General features: G+C 39.0%; 1 protein-coding gene across 1 annotated transcript in view; it reads right to left on the reverse strand.

The window, feature by feature from the left end:
• Positions 1 to 2,323: 2,323 nt before the first annotated feature.
• The window catches only part of LOC140230823 (uncharacterized), a 93,035-nt gene continuing 72,227 nt past the window's right edge, over positions 2,324 to 23,131 (reverse strand). The window contains exon 5 of the mRNA XM_072310964.1: positions 2,324 to 3,136. Coding sequence (XP_072167065.1) covers positions 2,927 to 3,136 — 210 coding nt within the window. The 3' untranslated portion in view covers positions 2,324 to 2,926. The remainder of the gene's footprint in view (positions 3,137 to 23,131) is intronic.

Here is a 23,131-nt window from a genome sequence, read left to right on the forward strand (position 1 = left end):
AAATGTGAACACAAACAAAAACCAACACTTTGGACATCTCCCTGATAGCAGTTAGAGAATCGTCAAGTACCACAGTATACTAGCTTTAAAGCATTGCATGGAGTTCATTCCACAGCAGTTTTCTTGACCTCTTCACAAACATCCACACAAATGACTTTTCTTGCCTTCCACAATGAACAAGCTACCACTGTACTGCTTTCAACAGCTTGCTATTCGTTAAACACAGAACACCCATTTGCTTTTTCTGGACGCATAAAAATGCCTACAACAGTTTTCTCCACACCTAATATGAACCATTTAACTATTCAAGTTTAGTGTTTTGTATACTTTCGGCACAATGACTTCCTGTAAAGATCTACTGCAGTGACATAGAAGCGATAGTGCATCAGAAATGTTGAAGAAAAAACAGGAAAGTATGGACAAATGTATGACCATTTAATTTTTTGTTTTGGCATTTGTTTTTTGCACAATTATCAAAAATGTAAATTTCTTCACAACAAATAGATGTCCAAAATATTTTATAGGCCACAATTTCATAACACAGACAAACTTATCACTCATAAAATTGCAATCATCTCAGAGATACTAAATGAACAAGTAGAACATGTGCCTAATTGACTTTTAAATCTAAACCACCAGTATGTATTCATCAAATTTTGATCACAGCTTCACCGAGCTGCACATTTTTCACTGCTTTTTCATTTGATATTTCTGCTGGAGGTTTCTATTTCTGGTGGTCAAACGATCTCTAGGAGGAACTTGGTCGAGCTTTCCACTTCAAGAAGTCTCCAAACTGTGTGTTACACAATTAAAATTCCACACCTGATTGGTGGACGAGGAAGACCTCTCTGAAGGAAAGGGCCACAGGGCAAGGCCTGAATGCAACACCCTAAAATCAATCACCGAATCTTGACCTCCCTTTCAAAGACAAGCACTCCCTCTATGGTACTGTCATATCATTCTTTTTTCACGAGACCTACAAAGCATTCAAGGAGACAACAAGGCACATTGTATCCACACGACGCAGAGACACTGAAGAGACAACTATATTCCTTTCACAATCCAGTACGAACAGCTCCGACTAGAACTCAATGCCGAATGGAACCCCACAATGCCACGCACTCGAGACATCATGGACAGACTCCCACAAGACCAACATTTAGAGAAACAACATTTCAATACAGAAACAATTCTGCACGCGAGATGTAACAAATAACAGCTGCACGTCAAACTATATCCGCAGTCTTTGTCATTCATCCATACCTACAGTGCCTCTAATTAATGATATCATCTAGGAAGTGAACATTTCATCATCGAGGGTTCCATTTCTTCACACAAACATTTACTGAAAGACTAAAAGAATCTTTGTGCTTCTTCTTTCATTAACCTTATCATCACTTTGCAAATCCATGTTACTTTGAGGGACACAAGTACATAATTGGAATATCAGTTTCCACAGGATTGCCTCCATGAAATTACCGAGTTCTGTTTAAAGAAATCCCATTTTCATCAGTTTTGTTTTAATACCATTACACACTTTGCCATTTCATGACCAAATGTGACCCGTTACAACAAAATGATCCTAAAGTCAGGCGAGGTCGATTATTTGAAAATTGCATGATATAATCCCCTAATCTTTCTGCTTTAAATTGATATATAACACATTTTATAAAAATAATCGGCTGCGGAGATATCGACGTTTAAAAGAGAGCATGTCGAGACATCTGGAAAATCACTGTTTCGAGAAAAGCGCCCTGAAAGTCTTCCTTTCGACGCAATCGCGATCAAGGGACACGCAAGTCAGTTTTCACCTCTGGACAATAGAAGGTAAGCCCTAGCAACCCCCGAAGAGTTCATTCAAGCACATCAGCGTCGGCGGTCTCCTCACCAACCAATCAGTGACCAGGATGTGAGAAGCGGCTGATCATAGCACACCCCGCCCGCACGCACCAGTCGACTGGGCAGTGTGCGAGCTTCACGCTTCGGTTAGCAGCAAGCAGCAAACTGACCAATGAGATCACTTTGGTCGTTGTTAGGGGCGGAACCTATCTGTGGCGCTCAATCCAAATTTTCGAACCAGTTTCTGCTTCGTTGAAACGCCAAAAAAACATGGCTCAGAAAAACGCTATTTTTTTATCTTTCCTTTGATCATTTTGCTTCAAAATTTCGACAGCTGATAGAAGACATGTTAGACTCCAATAACATATCAAAATCAGAAAATTGTAAGTTTTGACCAATTTTAATGCTCTGACTTCAAACTCGATTTTCACGGCTTCGACTGTGCGCGACTTTAGGACCTTTTTGTTGTAGCGGGTCACAAATGCCTTCTTCTTTGGGCATACCTGTATCTTTCATAGCAATACCCCATTTCTAAGACACCACATGTGGTGGTTTGGCATCATGTTCTTTTTAGTACAATTTGCATTTACTTCATATTGGCAACACATATAATGGGGCCCTCACAGCTATGTTTCTCTCTCAAATTGGTGAATTTTGGTACCAGCATTTATATTTTGATAATATCATATTGATATCCTTGCCTCCATAACAAACAAACGAATGAACAAATAAAACACACAAGCATACTCTTAAAAATAAATAGACATATGAATGCATGTACACTTTTTACTTTTAATAGTAACAAAGTAAATACAGCGAATGTGAAGGGCCAAGTCGTGGAGCAAAGATGAAATGTACACTCGTGTAGAACTCATTTGAACTTGAAGAAAGGGGACACTCTACCGTCAGTCACAGTATCTTCCTTGTGATACCAGGGGCTTGCCACTGTCAGTGAGCATTTCATCTGAGCAGAGGATATAATACAAATCATACTGGTTGCTCATTTGTGTCTTTACGCTGCTCCGGATGAGGACCAACACATCGTGATGCCCCCCTGGCTGCGCCCCCGTGCCTCGGGAAAAACCAGTCACGTTGGAAGGGATGGAGTGGAGGGTGGGGCGGGGCTCTTCAAAGAGATGGGGATGTCCATCTTCACAGGATGTAGTGGGAGTAGGAGGCTCTGGAGCTGGGACTTGGTGTGGTTCTGCCCGGAGCCCGGCATCGCCATGACGACATGGATACTCTCATGCTCCTGCTTCCATCTCTTCCACACCACACAGTGGTATCGTAGCGACATCTGGGAAAGTAGCAAAAGATAAAAATAAAACAAACTTCTTACTTATTATCCGACAAATGATTACCAATATTGGGAAGGTTCATAAAAACATTTTAACTCTAGAAAGGGTGTGGTTTTGTAGAAAAGCTCTACTATTCTGGCTTTGGGTATCTCAATGATACGAAAATATCAAAATACATCACACATTTTAATATTAAATACTTGGATATTTGCACACAAAAAAAGGTTATAAAACAAAGTTGGAAGTAAAAAGACAATGATGAGCCACTATCTGATATCAAGAGAGAAGAACTACAAAGACTGAAAAACTCAAAACCTACAATCACTACATTGCACTTAATATTCACAAGCAAATATTACAAATACCTAACAAATTTGTTCCTTTATTTCATGCAAAACAATTAAGAAAATGCTCGAAACTTAGCATTATGACTTCACATAGCACAAACAAATCTAACTCTTGACCATTACAACATGCAATTATTGGTGTTATTAGAACTTCACCAGTTTTTGATATGCTGATGCTCACTGTCTATTTCATTCTTAGAAACAAAGAGCATGTACCATGAATAAAGGTCAGACATGCTTAAATTATATAACTCATTCAAAAAAGATATCTGCAGATAATGTTAAGTATTGTCGTCTGGCTACTACTAGACTTATTAGAGTTCTGACCATGTGAGATTTGGTCCTCTGACTGGTGGAGTTCTTGCCATTCTCTGGCAGTGATGCTAAAATCTGCACATCAAATCACACTCGTTTTTTGGCTGCACTGTAATGCACAAGACAATAGATGGCGCTCTAGCACATTATGTATTTTTACAAGCTCAAGTCTTGAGATTTTGCATTGCTGTAAAAAAATACCACTGCAGTCCACAGCAACTGTGTGTGGGGAAATCAGACAGGATTTTTTATACAACTATGAACAACACTAATTTCTACTGTCATTCAAAAGACATTTGATACTCAAGAAATATGAATTTCAAGTAGCATTTGTACTTTCATACAACAATACAGTGCTTAAAAAAAGGAGGAAATAAAATCTACATAAGATAAGGCAATGTTCATTGCAAAGAATGATGTTAACACAGAAAACTTGACATGAGGAACAAAGTTTTATATCTATTTCATGCTTTGTCTGGTATCATCACCAAACTATTAACATTAAGTCACACTGATAATCTTAATGAAACATTTCCTGAGATGCCAATCAAATTGATTTGCTGCTCATCAAGAATATAACTCATGTTTAGACTACTCAGAAATGCCCTACTACAGGTTATCAAATTACATATCGGGACAGAAACTTGTGCCTCATTTCCATAGAGCATGTGAAACAAACCAAGACATTTGTGCATATCCTGTTGGAACGGGTAGAACGGCTTGTCTGCTAGACATAAAAAAAAAATAAATGCTTGTTGTTCCTGATTCTCGCTTTCTTTGCAAATAACGGATGCGACAATCTCCTCGATGCTGCAAATCATATTTCGCAAGCAGTAATCCCTTGATTATGGTGAATGCATGGAAGATAGGGGAAAATGACATACTTATTCCAGAATCGAGATCAATTCATTCGGGTGACCACTGAATGAAATCATATTCTTCAGTTCTAATTTACTGACGGCTGAATGCATGCGCGTTGACTCATTTGCTGAGGAAGTGGGGCAGCAAATCAAATGTCTTTTGTTAAAACATCTGTCCAATTGAAATGGAAAGAGGCATCTGCAAACCACAGCCCCTTGGTTAGTGTGCTGGTGTCGGTAACACAGATGCGATTTTCCCATCCCCCCACCCCTTCCCGATCTCCACCGACCTCCTTCCCCGGCTCTGCCCGTCTTCCATTATTAGATTCTCTCCCTCCTTTCTCCCCGGCGCAGGCAATTACCATACAATGGGCTGAATGTGACGCACAGACGACTTTTCATGAGATATGGAAATATGTCTCGATCCCTCTCTCCACGTTTATGAGCTGCCTCATTTCGTGGCCTAGATCCCGGCAAGTGATGTTGTTCTACCCACGCATTAAGTCTGATTCCCCTCGCTGTATTCACATTGGCAGCTTTCCGCAAGGTTTAGATGCTTGTCTTGACAGAGAGAGCATCACTAGCAGAGAATTTTGTGCCTCTTTAGAGACGAGACACTACAACTGTTCATCCCAATATAAAATAAATCTCTCAAGGTAGAAATGTCCCTGCGTTTCCTTACATTCAAAAAACTTCATGACGTTTAGACAAACAAACAAAACTTATGGTGCTGCTGCAGGTGCAGTCATGCTCCATTCCCTAAAAATAAAACTTATAACGGTATGTGAAAAAAAGGACTGAAAAAAAAAAATGCTCAGATGCTATAGGTGGGACTTATGATCATGACAAGTTTGCACACTGCATCCTGACATATAAAGTGATGACAATGATTGTGCATATTCTTACCAAAATTGAACCTAGATATCGACAAAACTTTGATGCAATTACACTCACTGAAATCTACAAATTAGAAGAACTCTGTGCAAACCAAGACCACAGGTAGAAGTGTCGACATATTTTGTTCTCTGTGCAGTTACTAACTTCTCCTGATTTTTTAAAGTCTGAACGGAAAACAGAGAGAGCCGGCCAAGCCTGTGCATGCTTTCATCCATATGCTAAACCAGGGAGGTGGGGTCCCACCTCCCTGGCTAAACCAAGGAGTGTCTGATAACTCCTTGGCTGAACGCTCAGCTGCAGGGCCGATGATACATTGTCAGTGTGAACACGCCCCGCCAAGACATGGAGTGAATAACCTGGAAGAGTAGAGCAGCCAGTGCAGAGAGGGCACATGTCATGTATCTATCAGAGTAATGCTATGCCTCTCTCTATCTATATCCACGCATAGAAAATGAGGCATGCAAGAACCCAGCTATCTATCTAGCCACGGTACAACAAAGACGAGGTATGGCTCTACACTGTATAATGCACAGGATAGGAAGTAACCTTTCAGAGTGACAATCTTTAGCCTTTCATCGATTAAGAAATAACATAAAAGAGAAGAATGCTCGTGAGATGAATATAATCGACTTCCAAGAAGCCCTGTTGTCTGCAGGAAGGAAAACGAGATCTCTTGATACTACTGCACTCAGGCAATGTCAAAAAAAAAAGAAAAACTTGAACACAGAACGACCACGCCTTTATCAAGATAGCAGTTGCATGCAAAGTGGAGGACTGTGAGATAAACACTTCTGAAGGAAAGACAGACAGATAGATGGACAGATAGATAGATAGATAGGCAGGCAGACAGATAAACAGATTTAACAAATGAAAAAAGCACATCCACACACCCACACATGAACTTTATAGTAACTCATTCGCATTTTTAAGTGCAGTCACAGGAAGTGGCATTTACAAAGTTGAATACAGCCATGAATATATACATAACATGTACATAGGACATGATTATATCAGTCACATATTTATGGGTAAAAAGTGACAGACAAAGAAAAATAAACAAAAAACAGAACAATTACACGTAGAACAACACTCAGCCTGGTTTTAAGATGCTGAACTATTGGAAAGAACACAACAGGTGTGTAATTGGTAAAGGGAAGAAGAGAGCATGGACGTATCAAATGTCAAACAGTGGAGTGCACACACACCGGCACTTGAAAATGAGGCCAGCTTTGCTTCTTATTGTCTGCCACACGAACGCGATGCAGAATACAACATCGCGCTCATCTTCTTCTTTTTTTCCCCCATCGCAGGAAAGAAACAAAATTTGTCCAGGAAAACTAAACAGTGCACCTTATTGCACAGGAGAATCTGCTTCATGAATTAAAAGAGGACAGCCAAGAATACTTCAAGCTTAAAAAGAAACTAGAAAAAAAAGAAGCACATTTATAACCTAATGATAGCTAAACTGAGAGGCCATCCATGACAGCAAAACACTCTGCTTCTTAAAACTCATCTGTAGCTGTTAATGTAAATATTTGACTGAAAAGAAAGAGTAGAATTTTACAAGCACATCAGTGAAAATTTGATCAAAATTGGATTAAAAGACAAAAATTATAAAATAGTGAAGTTCCGCACATTTTCTAAAAACAGTCAATATGAATAACGTCACTGGAGCGACAAGACCTCATATTGCTACAAAATGTCAAATGTTCAGGGGGAGCAAAAAAAACAAAAACAAAACAAAACAAAAACATGGCAGCCAAAGCACTACATCAAATGGGATAGACTTTCCTATGACATGCCGTGGTGGCTTCTTTTTGGGGGGCTAAGACAACTAAGATTTGAGCAGGACACTGATTATCTGACCACTAATTCCTTTTAAAGTCATTTTTACAAAAATTTGAGATACAAGGTCTTGTCACCCCAGCGACAATATGTAAACTAGAGATTGTAATTTGTCATCACTGACAAATTAAGGTGATCCGATTTTTTTTTTTTTTTTAATCAATGATTCAAGTCCTGATCGCAATAGGCATGGCCATGCAGGTTTCATCTGTGTTCGAGACATTGGCCGTGTGATGTTTGGATTCTCTTCTTCTTCTTCTTTCAATAAAGTACAGGCCACCTTGTGGTGTATCAGCGTACTGGTGTGGTGCTAGGTGCAGCCATGCATGTACAGTGCATTTCAAAACGTTTGCTCATGAAGACACATATGTACAGTGCTAGTTAAAATGTGCTGCTAAAAACTGCTCCTGCCATCTAGCGGAGCTGGAGATGTTTCACCTCTTCCTTGAACATTAAAGGAGAGGTGCAATTGATGGCTTGGTCTGGTAGGCTGTTCCACAGTCGTGTTGTGTCCGGAATAAAACTTCTCTGGTAGATGAGGGTACGTGCATGAGGAATGTTCAGCATCTGGGAGTGGCCCCTGCGGGTCCTGGGATTCATGGATAGAATTGTATTGGATGGGATGTCTACATGAGAGTTCATAACACAATACATCATGTAGACTTTCGCTTGAGCTCTACGTTCCTGGAGTGAGGGCCAGCCCAATTTATGAAGCATGTCGGTGACACTGCTTGTTCGTTGGTAATCCTGAAACACAAAGCGGGCATAACGGCGTTGTACCATCTCCAACCTGTTGATATTGACCTGTGTAAAAGGGTCCCATATTATGCTGGCATACTCCATGATTGGTCTCAGGAGGGTCAGGTAGCACAGCACTTTGATCTTTCTTGGACATGCATGGATGTTTCTTTGAAGAAAGGCACTGGTGGAGTTGGCCTTCTTGGCAACTTGATTGATATGGTGGTTCCAGCTAAGGTTGTTCTGAATGTGAATACCAAGGTATTTGGCTGTGTTGGTGTTTGCCAGTGGCTGGCCATGGATGTTGTATGAATTAAGAAGTGGTTTCCTCTTGTTGGTGAGGTGAAGCACTTTGCACTTGTTTGGGTTGAACTGCATTAACCAGTCGGTCTCCCAACACTGTAGGGCATCAAGGTTTTGCTGTAATATGTGGGCATCTGCTTCTGACTTGATTGTTTTATAAATCATGCAATCATCCGCAAATAACCTCACAGTGCAGTCGGTGGATAGACACTCAGGCAAATCGTTAATAAACAGAAGGAACAGCAATGGCCCTATGACACTTCCTTGGGGTACCCCTGAAGCAACGTTGACAGAGCTCGAGATGGAACCTTCGAGGATCACCCTTTGTGTTCTGTTGTGGAGGAAGTCAGAAAGCCAGTTGTGGAGTGTTCCCCTTATGCCGTAGTAATCAAGCTTGTAGAGAAGTCTGGAGTGAGGCACCTTGTCAAATGCTTTTGAAAAGTCAAGCAGTATGACATCAATCTGCTCTCTATTATCAATACCCTTTGCAAGGTCATGGATTGCTAGGGTGAGCTGGGATGTGCAAGACCTCTTCTTTCGAAATCCATGCTGGACATCTGACAAGATGGTGTGTATGTCGAGATGGTCCATGATGTTACTGTGAATGATGTGTTCAAGCATCTTACTGGTTACTGATGTCAGTGAGATGGGCCTGTAGTTGGAGGGATCATGTCGGTCACCTGATTTAAAGACCGGAGATATATTTGCTGCTTTCCAGTCAAGAGGAATCTTGCCTTGATCAAGAGATGCTTGAAAAAATATGGTAAGGATTGGTGTCAATTCTTTGGCTAATTCCTTCAGAAGTCTGGTAGGAATTTCATCAGGACCAGTGGCCTTGTGGGGATCAAGTTCGGACAAGAGCTTAAAAACACCAGCGGGGGAGACTGAAATGTTTCCCATGCTTGGATATGGACTTCTATCCTTATAAGGGATCGTAGATATATCTTCATTCGAGTTAAAGACAGAGGAAAACTGTTGATTCAAGACATTGGCCTTTTGCATGCTATCAAGCTGCAAGGATCCACTTGGTGATTTTAGGGCAGCAACTCCACTTGCATCACAGCGTTTGCTATTGATGTACTGCCAGAAACGTTTTGGGTTGCTGGTTGATTGTGGACTGATTATGTCAGTCAAGTACTCATTCAAGGCCCTCTTGCAAGCTACTCTTGATTGTTTCTTCAGCACATGGTATCTTTCCCTGTCTTTAATATTGCCACTGTTTCGAGCCCTGACAAAGCTACGCTTCTTACGTCGGGACAGACGCTTGACATCTGTATTAATCCATGGCTGATTAAACCGTGTTGACGTCATCTTGGAGGGGACGTTTCCATGTAGTATGATGTTTGGATTCTCATTTAGAAAAGGGAGTCATATCTGCCATCTTTGGTACCAAATCTGTATACACTATAACGAAGATACAGCAACAAGTACATATGACCTTTGACCCCACTTTGCACAACCTAGATGGCATCTGAGCAAAAAGTGGTTATTTTGTGAAATGATTCTTGTAACATGATCTTTGCGTGTGCAAAATATGGGAAAGATAAGACATGTGTTCACCAAGATACAGGATGAAACATTTGTGACCTTTGACCCTAATTTACATACCCAAGATGTTGTCCGATCAAGTATTTGTTATTTTATGAAATAATGTGCGTGACATGAACTAAACATGTGCAAAATATGGGGGTGATAGGGGCTGTTTTTCTTGAGTTATTGCAAAGAAAGTTGCAGAAACATAGAAATAGCTCAATACATCGAAGATAAGCTTTAATTTCAACCAAGTATTGTAACATGATCCCGACATCATATGAAAAAACAAAGGGCACGGAACGATAGCGCAAAATCTCAGTTACAACATATTAAAATCTGAGAAAAATTCACCGAAGGGTAAGTGAGCTAGTGCTCGATAAAGACAATCATGTCAATTTTCACATCTAGAAAAATTCCCTCCCATAGAGATAACACGTCATAACGAAGAAACAAAAAGAAGTACATATGACCTTTTGACACCACTTTGCACAGACAAGATGGCATCTGAGCAAAAAGTGTTTTTTTTTTTTTTTTGTGAAATGATTCTTGTAACATGATCTTTGCGTGTGCAAAATATGGGAAAGACAGGACATGTATTCACCAATATACAGGATAAAACATTTATGACCTTTGACCCTAATTTACATACCCAAGATGGCGTCTGATCAAGTAGGTGTTATTTTATGAAATAATGTTCGTGACATGAACTAAACATGTGCAAAATATGGTGGTGATAGGGTATGTTTTTCTTGAGTTATTGCACATAAAGTTGTAAAAAGAAAGAAATATTACAATACATCGAAGATAAGCTTTAATTTCAACCAAGTTTTTTCACGTGATCCCGACAACGTATGAAAAAACGAAGGGCACACTTACGATAGCCCTACGTCTCAGCTACAACATATTAAAATCTTAGAGAAATTCACCGAAGCATAAGTGAGCTAGTGCTCGATAAAGATAGTCATGTCAATTTTCATTTCCATAAAAATTGCACTCCCATAGAGATTACACGTAAACTGGTCAAATTTGACAAGGTTACCTTCAATCCTTTTTTTCGAGGTGATGTCGTCATCTAATCAAATTTGTGTAATTACATTTATGAAAGAGCATTTCATAAGCTACAACATATTGAAATTTAGGTGAAAATTGGCAAAGGATAAGTGAGATACGCTCGAGCAAACTTGAAATTTGATGACGTCATTTTGAAAATTTACTTTTTTTACTTTATTCAGAAATTTGATATCTTTCAATCATTTTTTCAGCATAGCCAGCCCATGAAATGACATGTACAACTCATCAGCTTTCAGAATATGTCAAGAAAATGGGGGGTCACCGTCCATCCTGACGAGTAAAATCCGATTTAAAATTGGCGGTTTTTTGGCATAGTTGCACTGTGTATCCCCATTGACGCACGCGCGGAATTTTGAATTTGACGGGTCTGTATGACGTCATATTGAATCGGATCGACTTGAAACTTGGCATAAATATTCCTTGACATTTCGGACATCCGATCCGTGTGAAAAAATTGAAAATTTCTATTTCATATGAGCTGTGCGTGCGAATATGTGCGCGCGCGTACGCGTCCGTCCAATTTTTTCAATTTTTCAAAAAATGCTCCAAATGGTCTGAAACGTGTGCAAAAAAGTTTTGAGCTCGATTTGAGCATACAAATATTTCAACGCGCGCGTACGCGCGCGTTTTGAGATTACAATGAATTTTGAGAATATGAGTAGAATTCGCATGACTTGAAATATATGTGACGTAAATTTCACTGAAATATTCTATTCCATTAATGAGATATGCCTGAAAATGTGTTTTCATATAATGACGTCATAGTGACGTCACGGTCGACTGATCACTATGATTTTACTTGCGCTGTCGTCTTTGCGACATGATACATATATGGTATAAGTTTGACATTGAGAGGCAATGCACTTTCTGAGCTAACCTCTGCACAACTTTTGAGGAGAAATAAAGAAAGAAACAAAGAAAGAAGAAAGATTCAGTACAGATACAGAAGGTGATCCGAGAGGATACTCGGATCACCCAATGAGTGAGCTGATGACACCATCACCTCACAATTTTCCATTGATTGTGTACAAAAATTGACAAAATTCAATTCTTCTGCTATAAAAATGCAAAACAACGTTATTTCTGGCTTAATAAATACAAAATATTGATATGTCAGATATGATAGGAGTAGAGAAAGGAGTACAATTGAATTTGAAAAAAAAAATCTGGAAATGTCAAGATTTCATATACAAACTAGATGGCAAGTTGTGAGGCAATGACACCAATTCACTCATTTCCATATTCATAATGACTGCTCAAGAAATGACTTGTGAAAATTAGCAATTTCACACCTTCCCTAATTTTCATTTAATCTGGCTGAAATTTTCACTGTTGTGCTCGTAAAATTTTACTCTTTCTTTTCAGACTAACTTTTAACTTGTTCAGAATTCCCATTACAATAACATGCTAAGTTCTGAACATGCATAAAACTTAAATGATATTTGCAACAGGTATGGTAAGGTAAACTTATTGCCATATATTTTGGGATGTTGGTGCTCTGGTCTTGCAAAAGCCAGTGCAAGAGCCCAATTTAGCATTTTGATGGAAATTGCTGAAATTTTGTCCAATGTAATGTTAACAGCGTAATTCCAGTGTTTTGAACTTTTGCTGAACCCTACGGACAGAGAGTAAAGATCATGGTGGATATGGGTTTGTGAATGATGTTAAAATACGTGGTATAAAAAGAAAAGTGAAGTCTACTCTTTTCATTCAACAGGTATCACCTGATTTCCTTTTTGACAAAATTGTGGCATAGCAGGAATGTTCTGTCATTTTCATTTCAGGTAGCTAAACAAAAAAAATATAAAAACTGATCCAGTTCAATCTATTCTCCACACATATTCCACATCATGTGCTACCTTTTTCTGGAAAATTAAAGGGCAAAAGAGGCATGATGCAAAATTCTTGCCAGTATTTAAACAAAATAATCCATTTTATAACTTCACTCAGGTATGCACAAAGGAAATTGAAACACTGTGAAGACATTAAGGCCCGAATTCACGAAGGTGGTACAAATGAAACCATGGTTTAAACCATGGAGCACCAAGTGTCCCATGGAATATTTCATACAAAATCAGTAATTTCTTCAATAAAATGATTATTTTGTAACGAAATGACAACATTTTGTAACTACATGAACATTTCGTCAACGAAATAATAATTTCATTAACGAAACAGTTATTTTGTCGACGAAATTACCAATTTAGTAACGAAATATTCCGTGCGACACTTGGCGCTCCATGGTTTTTGTCCATGGTTTAAACCATGGTTTCATTTGCACCACCTTCGTGAATTCGGGCCTAAGTGTTCCTTTAAGAATGTATTTTGTTTTGTTTGTAATACTGTAAAATGAGGAATGTTCACATGCATATTAATTTCATGAATTTCGTGAGCGCCAAAATTCACGAAATTGAAATGCACGCAAAAGTTCTTGCCTACACAATATGCACTGGATACCAGTGGCAATTTGCGAAAAATTCATGCTACGAGAATTGCATCAGCTCCAATTTGCGAAATTTTCATGCCACGAATATATCGTACATGTTTTACAGTACTTCTGATGAGTCACTCTCTTTCCCAATATACACGTCATACAGTGAAAAAAGAAAGAAATGAGAATTCTTTCCAGGTATTTGAGGCATGGAAGAAATCCACATGGGGAAAACTCCTGTAAGACTGAACAAACTTGTAGATATAATGCTACACAATGAAATACCATTTGGGGAGAAGCAAAGCAGCTCTCAGCTAACTGATATGAAATTCTTCTCGCATGACTAGTCACATGACTAGTCACATGAATAATGACATACATACAGACATTTCCTAGAATTGCTCTTTAAAAGTATGTTGCTCGCAGTATCAGTGCAAATCACCCAAATCATGTGTGTCATATTTGTCATATAAGTGGTCACCGTGTCTGTCCCCTACACGTATCTGCCCTGATGATGACGTACTCCTGTCTGGATTAGGAGTGCCCACGGGTACACTGCATCACCAATCATTGGGAAAGATTATCAGCTGAAGGCTCCAGCTCAATGTGGTCTGACCCCAGAATGATGGGGAATAAGCTACCAGCGTTAAAGAGAACTTTAGGAAAGTGGAGAGCATTGTGAAAATGGATTTGTTGTCATGGAGAGGGGCGACAATGATGATGATGATGAAGATAATAATGAAGGTAAGGTGGCTAAGAATAAACTCAGTAAAAGTTTACTCTTCAAAAAATTGCCCTTTATTTTTTTTCTTTTCTTACCCCTTTAAATCTTCTTAGAAATTGGTCACCCATACTGCAACAAAATGTGCATGATTAAACTTTTACATAAATTCACTCTCACAGCATATTGATTCGATGATATGGTTTGCAGAGAAAAAGAGAAAAGAAATATCTCTTCCTTGAAATATACATGAGCTTCTACAAAGTTTATCTTACAAACACAAACACATGAATGTATAGTTATACGCTTAGGAGAGATCTCTTCATGCAATTTGAAAGAAATGATGAAATCCTGGCAGTTTGTATGATACTTACTGTACATGTATCAATATGCAATATAAACCATCAAGTGCCCTTGGAAATGTAAAGGTAAACACTGTTACTTATGGTTTGATTTCGTTCGACTGAACTTCAACCTGCTTGTCATTTCATGTCCTTGCTCTACATGTAATTGACTTGTCATTCTTACGAAATATTTCTATATCTAAACACGTTTCTTTCTATATTTGCGCAAAACACACTCATGCACATGTTCGCTCAAAGTCCAGCAATTACTAGCAACCGATGTACTAATGTACCTAGTATTCAAATTTTATAGTAAATTTTATACTAGTATTCAAAGGTTTACCTCGGGTTTGCCTGACCTTCTGATGACTGATCGTTTTTGGAGACCTACTTCCAACGACAGACGTGGTCTGGAAGGGACCACGTGAAATCGACACCCCGCTTTGCATTCAGACATTTGGGTAAAAAAAACAAGACGGGAGTTTCGATTAACGATGAAATTGTCTTTGTCTAACCTTTTGCACATATCTCCATCTTCCTGTATGTCCACTCACCGTTTAAGGAAATAGTCATTCATCAAGAACTCTTATGTTCACACTTGTGTCCCTGCTGTGTTATCACACATGCAAAAAAATGGGTGGTATCACAATACTGGGTACAGATTACACAGCGTGTCTAAAATATGAAGAGACACACACATACCCACACACACACACACACACATTTGTGCCGTGAGAGGAATTTTTATGCTGAATAATAAAAAAAAACCATATATTTTGATGATTTTCTGTCTGTTTACTAGATGTAAATTCAAAATATCTGCTAGGAGCAATTTGTATTCTTTGTACACCACATGTTTATCTTACCATTTTGTTATACAATAAACTGTTGTGCATAATTTTGTCAAAATGCGAGGTTTGCTGCAAATCATAATGGTTAAATGAACCATTAATCCATTCATGGCAAATGTTCATTACTGGTGCATCAATGATGAAATCAACTTGTTAAATGCTGACTTGTGCTTCATCTCGATCACTCTGTTGGGTCCATCATTTAACCATTTCAGTGCCAATAAGTCAAACATGCACACATTTCACACACAAACGTATAGACAGGAAATCAATGTGGCATGCAGTGTTAAAGGACAAGGAAACCCAATGTGGACTATTCAAGTAATTGCAGCAGGATTCTTTAATAGTAGAGCACATCAGTGATACATTACCCCTTGCTTTCTGTAAAAGAGGTACAATGTAAATCAAGTGCTCTTTCATTATGCCTGCAGAGTGAAAATATGTTGAGTTCTCTTTATATTTCTTTCATATTGTTGTCCTGCAGTGAGGTCACAAACAATTGTGGTCTTTTCATCCAGCAAAGGCAGCACTGAAACTTTAAAGATTTGTAGCTTTTGAATGGATTGTCTGATTTTCCTCAAACTTCACCGATGCGTTCTCCTAATATTGCTGCATTCAGTCAATCCACATATTACACTTGGGCTTGACCTGACAGTAGCCCCATGAATGGCATTTTAGATCAGCATTTTGGATCACCATTTCAAAATGTTAATTCTGCCTTATTCGAAAAGTGATCAATAAATGCACCCAACAACACTTGCTTCTGGGAAAAAAAAAAAAAAGAAAGGGTGATCTGAGAATGCATGCATCATGTCATTCCATCACTGGAACATGCAACAGCTGTTGCGTTTGCGACGCACACTAAAGGCTGTTTGCATACACAGTGCAAATAACGAGATTGAGAAATCCAGGCATCAGCAGGGTGTGAAAAAAATATTACCACTTGACACAAGGGCTCAATGAACCAGTGTCCAATACATTTGAGCCTACAATTTTATGTTACTGAAAGAAAGATTCGCTTAGTTTGTTGTACGGAGGTTTATGGCTTAATGGTATCAGCATAAAAAATGTACTGTTTTGTTTTGTTTTGTTTTTGTTTTTTTTGATAGAAAAACAGACATGACTACCAAAAGACTAGTATGTGGATCTACTTAGGGAATTGGGCATTGTCACACTTGATATTTACTGTCCCTGCAACTGAAAACAAAAGTTTCTACTGTGTGGTACCAACCATGCTGCTTTCCTATGACTGTCTGATTCGCTGTTTACCTTGTTAGCTGTGCTGAAATATTATGTCTGCACATACCAACGGCTAATTAATGTATATGTGATATGTATTCATACATACAAACAAGCACATATATTTGATTTACACTATCTTGTCAAATACAGTTTGTTGAAGAAAGCATGGAGACCTATTTATTGATCCTTAACGAATCAAATAGAGAAGAACCACTTCTAAGAATATAAATTCAAAGCTAGGATTCTAGAAGTTCGGCCAATTTCCAGACAACCACTCATCCACGAATACATTTAGATCTACCAGTGACTCTCAGCCACTCTCTCTTTAATGTTCACTTGTTTGTTTGTTTTCTATTTATTTACTTTAAAGAGAATATAAATGCTACATATTGAACAGTCATATCTCTAAATGAAACCCAAGCCACACATGGTCACACATAAGACGGGTTTCCCTATGAATGCCATCAGCACTATCACCATTACTCATGGACAGTTAAATACCACAGTCTGGGAGACTTTCACAATTACTGTATGTGTCAACACCTTTCAGATATAAGATTCATTTCACCACATTATTACTTAAGATTTGAGTGACCAAGAAGAATAGACTGCACATGGATCTATCATGCACCAGACGAGAATGATGGGTCTACAATGTTTAAAAACAAGAAGGTAAATTGCGCTGTGTTGAAAAGAGCGAGGTGTGTTACGCATGACGTTGAATGACTGATTCCCTTTCCGTTCTTCTGATAGCAATGCAAATGTGATCACTTCATCCTCCATGAATTCCATCACTCATGCCTGTCTGTTACCATGGTTACACATCATCGTCTGCTGCCAATCCAGGCCCCTCTCAAAACTATTGTTCACGGTGTGCTGATGGGAGTGTAGACACCGCACACGCGATAGATAAAAGGGGGGTAATTGACACCATAGCTTTAAGCCTTCACCCACACGCCAGGGTCCGACCACGCTCTCGCAGACACAATCAGCCAGCATGCAGGCGCCAGGCTGCGACATGTATAGCGTTGTGAAACTGGTTTTTAAAGTGTTACCTTGTCTGCACATAATTGCCAACTTGTTTCCAGACATTAAGAGTGCCTCCACCAGTTCTCATTATGCCTGACAAGACACTAAGACCCCCTGAAGGAACCAGACATATACATTTCAGCGTCATGAAAGTATACCTTTCTGTCAAAACAGTAGCACCACCAACAAGAGACCCCCCTGGAACACCTACACCAGTGTGGGGAAAAACAGAGCAGTCACAACAAACGTCCATCTTACACACAGTAGGACCGGAAATGAGAGACAACTGATGGGCAGGGGAGAGAGAGCTATGGTGTCAATTACCCCCCTTTTAGAGTATGTGCATTTTTTAATGATAGCAATGACTGCATCATTCTGGTGCAATTCTATACCCCAAAATAATTCTCTGGCCGTAGGGTCAAAAATTTAAAATCAACTAACAGGTAGCAGCCATTTTGGCAGGTACCCTCTTATAACTCACTGATTTTTGCATGACGGAATGATCAGATACAAAAACAGAAGTTCTCTTCAGTAATCAAACTTATTCCGAACAAGCCTCACACGTGAGACAACTTTCAACATCAGAGTTGTGCAGCACAAAGATTAGCTTATATGCACTGAACTGAATTTTCCAATCTACTGCCATCTTCCCAGCATATTTGCCCAATCACGTTTGAATGTGCTGATCTGTAGTTGCAGAAAAGAAAATTTTTTCCCACTTTCCCTTTCAAAAGTAAGCATTACAAGACTAAATCTTATTTTTATAAGCCTGGAGAACAGCTATTGAACATTTACCACATGAGCAATCAGTTTATTTACAACAGATTCTAGAGAGTACCACAATCACAGTAGCCATCCTCACCACTGCTTACAGAGATAAATATATAATACTTCATTTCTCTTGCAACAGCTTAAAAAAAAAAAAAATGGAAAAGTTATGTGTAACATTGCAAAAGTGCAGCAGTGAAGTTGTCCCTAGTATATTTGACCCTGCAGGTACCCCCTCCTGATAAGTACCCCCCCCCCCTCCAAAGAGTGGAGCAGTCTGCAAGTATCTTAATTTGCATATTTAATCCCAAGCCAGCCAAGAGCTGTTAGAGAGTTCTTTGTGGGTGCACAAAGACCCCAAATTTGCCATTTGTTCTAGCTGCTCTACCAAGGTTAACATCTCACACAGAGCATCTCAAACCTGAAATTGGCCCAGAAAATCTGCAGCCCGACGGTATGTTTCTGTATCTTTTTATTGATTTTCTGTTAGTTCCATTCACAGAGTATAAATACTGAAAGTTGCATACTTGTTCAATTTAATTTAAAAGTAATATTTCAAGTATTGATGATGAAAGTTTCCAACTCATGCAAGTTTGAGTGATGTACTGTATAACTTGTGCATAGTTAAATGTTATATGACTGGAGGGAACAAGTTAACAAAATTGGATTTGTGTGTCAGTCATATATATTAGTAGTGCGTTACATAGTAGTACAAAATTATATGATGCATGCTAATACGTTTATATATTTGTAGCTAGAGTATGCGTGTGTAGTTGATGAAACTTTTGAAGAGTTCGAAGAGTTGTCTCATATACCATGCTGTGTTGCAAGGAACTCTAAGATGCAAAAACAAAGGACTAGTTGTTTGTACTTGATGCTAAGCCGTGTGTGTGTCTGTGTGTATGAAAGAGAGTGTGTATATGTTTTGCCTCATAGGCAATGTCTAGGCCTACTGATTACTACATGGAAGCGAGCATATGCAAATTAGATGGAAGTTTGGATGTGTGTGGAGAGTGCAAGCTGGTAGAGAGAGAGATGGAGGTGGAGAGGGAGAGACAGGATGAGTGAGACTGGAGAGAGAGAGAGAGAGAGAGAGAGAGAGATTGGCTATACCTCAGTGAGCGTGTGTGTAGGAAGGTGTTGTACATAATTGTATATAGCTATGTGAAGGTAATAGGACATGATAATGCAGAGTGCAATGGCACAGAGTGCAGTGACTTTGTGTGCCTACTCTCGCTGACCAGTTCCTCTTGTTACTATGGCAATGAGATTAGATTCAGTACAGCCAAGGAAGGAGTGTGCTTTGTACACATGCACTGTGTGGCTGAATACTTTGTTACCTTCATTCTTACTGAAGTAGAGTTGTAAACAGGTGATGTTAATACTTTCTTGGACATTAGTTTGCCAGTTTCATTTAGTGTTTTAGATTCCATATGTACCTTACTTGTATATTATCAGTCATCTAGTAAGAGTATAGAATAAGATTAGTCATTTATGTATTTATGAAGCAATTTCAAGTTGCATGGCTTCTGGTCAAAAGAATTAGCATGAACTTAGATTCATGGCTTTTTGTAGCATTTCTTAACCTATATGCTATTGTGTATTCTTCTGTCAAACTGAATTGTTTAACAACTTATTTGGTTTACGACACATGAAAGTGGAACTATAATCTCCAAAACAGTGGTATATTGTGAGCTAATTTCAGTTAGAGTTTTGATGTTTTTTTTTTTGCCACTTACAGTTTGACCATATGTTTATGATTTCATGCTGTGTTATTAATTTACTAGGTTCTACAAACATGGAGCCGGCAGAATTCCTGTAATTCTGTAACTGGACATTCACTCGCCAGTTACTGTATATTCCATATGAGCACAGGCTAGGTAGCCAGGGTGAGTCTCATAAAGATGTTTATTGGTTTCTTAGGTCATGCGTTTGTGTCAACATGTATTTTCTAGACAGTGAATAGAATTTATATAATTCTATACTTGTCTATGTTTCAATCGGATTATCTGTAATCCAGAGCTATGATTATTTCTGTTTCAATGGTTTCTCACGCTTTACTTGCATTTAGCTATGATGGATGGGAAATAGTGTTTAGTATGGAGAGACTAGTTGATGGGTCAGACTACAAAGATACAATCATTATGGAATATTGAATATAATGTATTGGTAAACAGTGTTAACGCCTAGTTTACAGTTTACTGATATTGAAGTCTATTTGACATGATATTCTTTTTGCTTTGTATTTGTTATCTTCACTTCTGTTGAGTGAATGATGGGTTTGATAGTCTTTTACATACACTGTTCCATGTGGACTGATGCAGTGATGCATTTGGTTTGATAGCTGGCTTAGCTGAGAATTACTCATTGAAATGATTCTTTCCTTTTACATGGTTACGTTCTATGATGTATTGTTGAGTAAACATCATACGTTCAGTTTGTTATTCACAGTACATATTACCTCTTTGGTGCAGTAACACATGTTATTTATCTTTCTTCATGTTGAACGTGTTTCCATAACTTGTAAATATTCATTTACTTGTTTTGCTGTTTGTTTACTCCAAACACAGGTTTTTTCCTTTATTTACTTTTGAGCGGAATAAAAAGAGATGAAACGTAACTTCGGCCTATGAGTGCGTTTATCCTGCGTCACATATGGAACGGAAAGAATGCTTTGCCAATGAAGATAGAAACCCACAGTTGAGGGATACAAAATGATGGAGGGAAAAATGTATCTTTTACATAAATTCTGGTTTATATATTTATATTATAAAATATGAAAGAGTCAAAGATATTGTTACATTGTTGTGAGAAAGCAATCCTGCTTTCTGTCTCCTGTTCATCCAGGGTCTGCTTGATCTGTTTCAACCGAATCATCCCCCCCCCCCCCCCGACCCAAATACACATTATTCATGCGGTCTATTAGAGACGTTACCGTGGGAACCAGACAATCAGGGCTCATAATCATCATTGCTATCCAATTCCATAAATATGTTTCCCCCATGAGCGCCACGCATTCCACATTATGTGTGTGTGTTTGTGTGTGTGTGAGTATGGCTCTTGTGCATGCAGAGAACATGTACTGTGCACATAACATTAAAAGGGCTCACGACGCGGCAGACGAACAGACAGGCGGGCCAGGGCAGGTAGACAACGTCGACAAGACACATGGAACATGACATACAGACAGGGGATAGACAGTGACGCAGTCAACAGATGGATGACAGAGGCTGATAGAACAAACTGACAGACAGAAAGACACACGCACAGACAAGACGAACCAACATACGATGCAAACCGGGTAAAAAGGAGAAGGCAGAGACAGACAGGCACCACTGACAGACAGTACACACAGACAGACAATACACACAGTGGACAGACAGATATAAACATTTCCAGATGAGCCTCTCAGAAATATAGATTACCCATCAACTATTGAAAGCACTATCACCCCTCAATGCACGGGGGAGCACGCAATGCCAGGGATTGCAAAGCAGCCAGCATCATTAACGTCATCAACTGTTATCGCCTCCAATATCATCGTGGCGATATCTAACTGCCTAATAAGGCAGGTAATTATTTTGTGGATCCATTAATCACACAGTCTGATGAGCATATGATCAGGTCGAGAGGTTTCCTGACACAGCATCTGCTGAGGGCGTCTCAAAAGTGATAGAGGCGACCTTGATTGCCAGTGCGTGTTTTATCGTTCAAAGAGCCCATTGTCATGACTACTCTGAAACTTTTGGTTTGATTTTGGGTGGATGTGCGACATTAAGACGCATTCACTACACAATACTGAACAGCAAACAAAATTTACAATATAGCAATAAAGTGTTTCTCAGTCAAAGGACACATGCCATAAATACGTAATGTTTGCTTTTTCAGAAATATTTTTAAAAACTTTTTGTTGAGAGAGCATGAGCATCCACTGACACTTTTCCGAAATGTATGCAACATTGCTCAGAGATATTACGTGCCACACCCCTTCTGGAACATGATTTGAAGTGACTAAATTTCAAAACAATATGCTGAAACTCTATTTAGGGACGTGTTGCACAGCAAAGTGGATTAATTGGTGCAGGCAAATCATTTGCTGCTTCAGACAATCTGATCTGTAAAGCATTTCCACTTTCTGCATGTCATTATTATGGCACCATTAATCCGTTGAGGACAGACTGATTTTGCTACAACACGCATTTCAAATAGACACGTGCCCATGTATACTCTGGACTCGTCCTCAACGGGTTAATACCCGACAATGACAGTATGATGCCGTAAGAGAAGCTATGCTCTGACAGAGTATGCTGCGACGACAATGACGAGTGAGTGTAAATTGGGATTTATACCTAATTGAGTAAAAGAAAAAGAAATAACTTAAAGCCCAAAGAAAGTTCTGGTACGCCTGCAAAAGTTGTCAAATTTTGCTCCAAAATGTGAACGTATGCCTGTGAAATGTGCGGAATAACGCTGTAATAACAAGATATTCGATGGGTAACAACGAAAATGGGATATATTAACCAAAAACGTTCAGTCTCAGAACTTACCCGAACGGGGTCAGGCTAGACTCGGACTCGGGGATAACTCGGCCTCGCTTTGCTTGACGGCGGGATGAGTTGTATTGGTTGTTCCTCTGGATTGTACAGCGTTGTACTATGCATATGGGAGCGGCCTGTATAAACTACATTGTAGCGTTCTG

The sequence above is a fragment of the Diadema setosum genome, chromosome 7, assembly GCF_964275005.1.
Source record: "Diadema setosum chromosome 7, eeDiaSeto1, whole genome shotgun sequence".
Taxonomy (NCBI): Eukaryota; Metazoa; Echinodermata; class Echinoidea; order Diadematoida; family Diadematidae; genus Diadema; species Diadema setosum.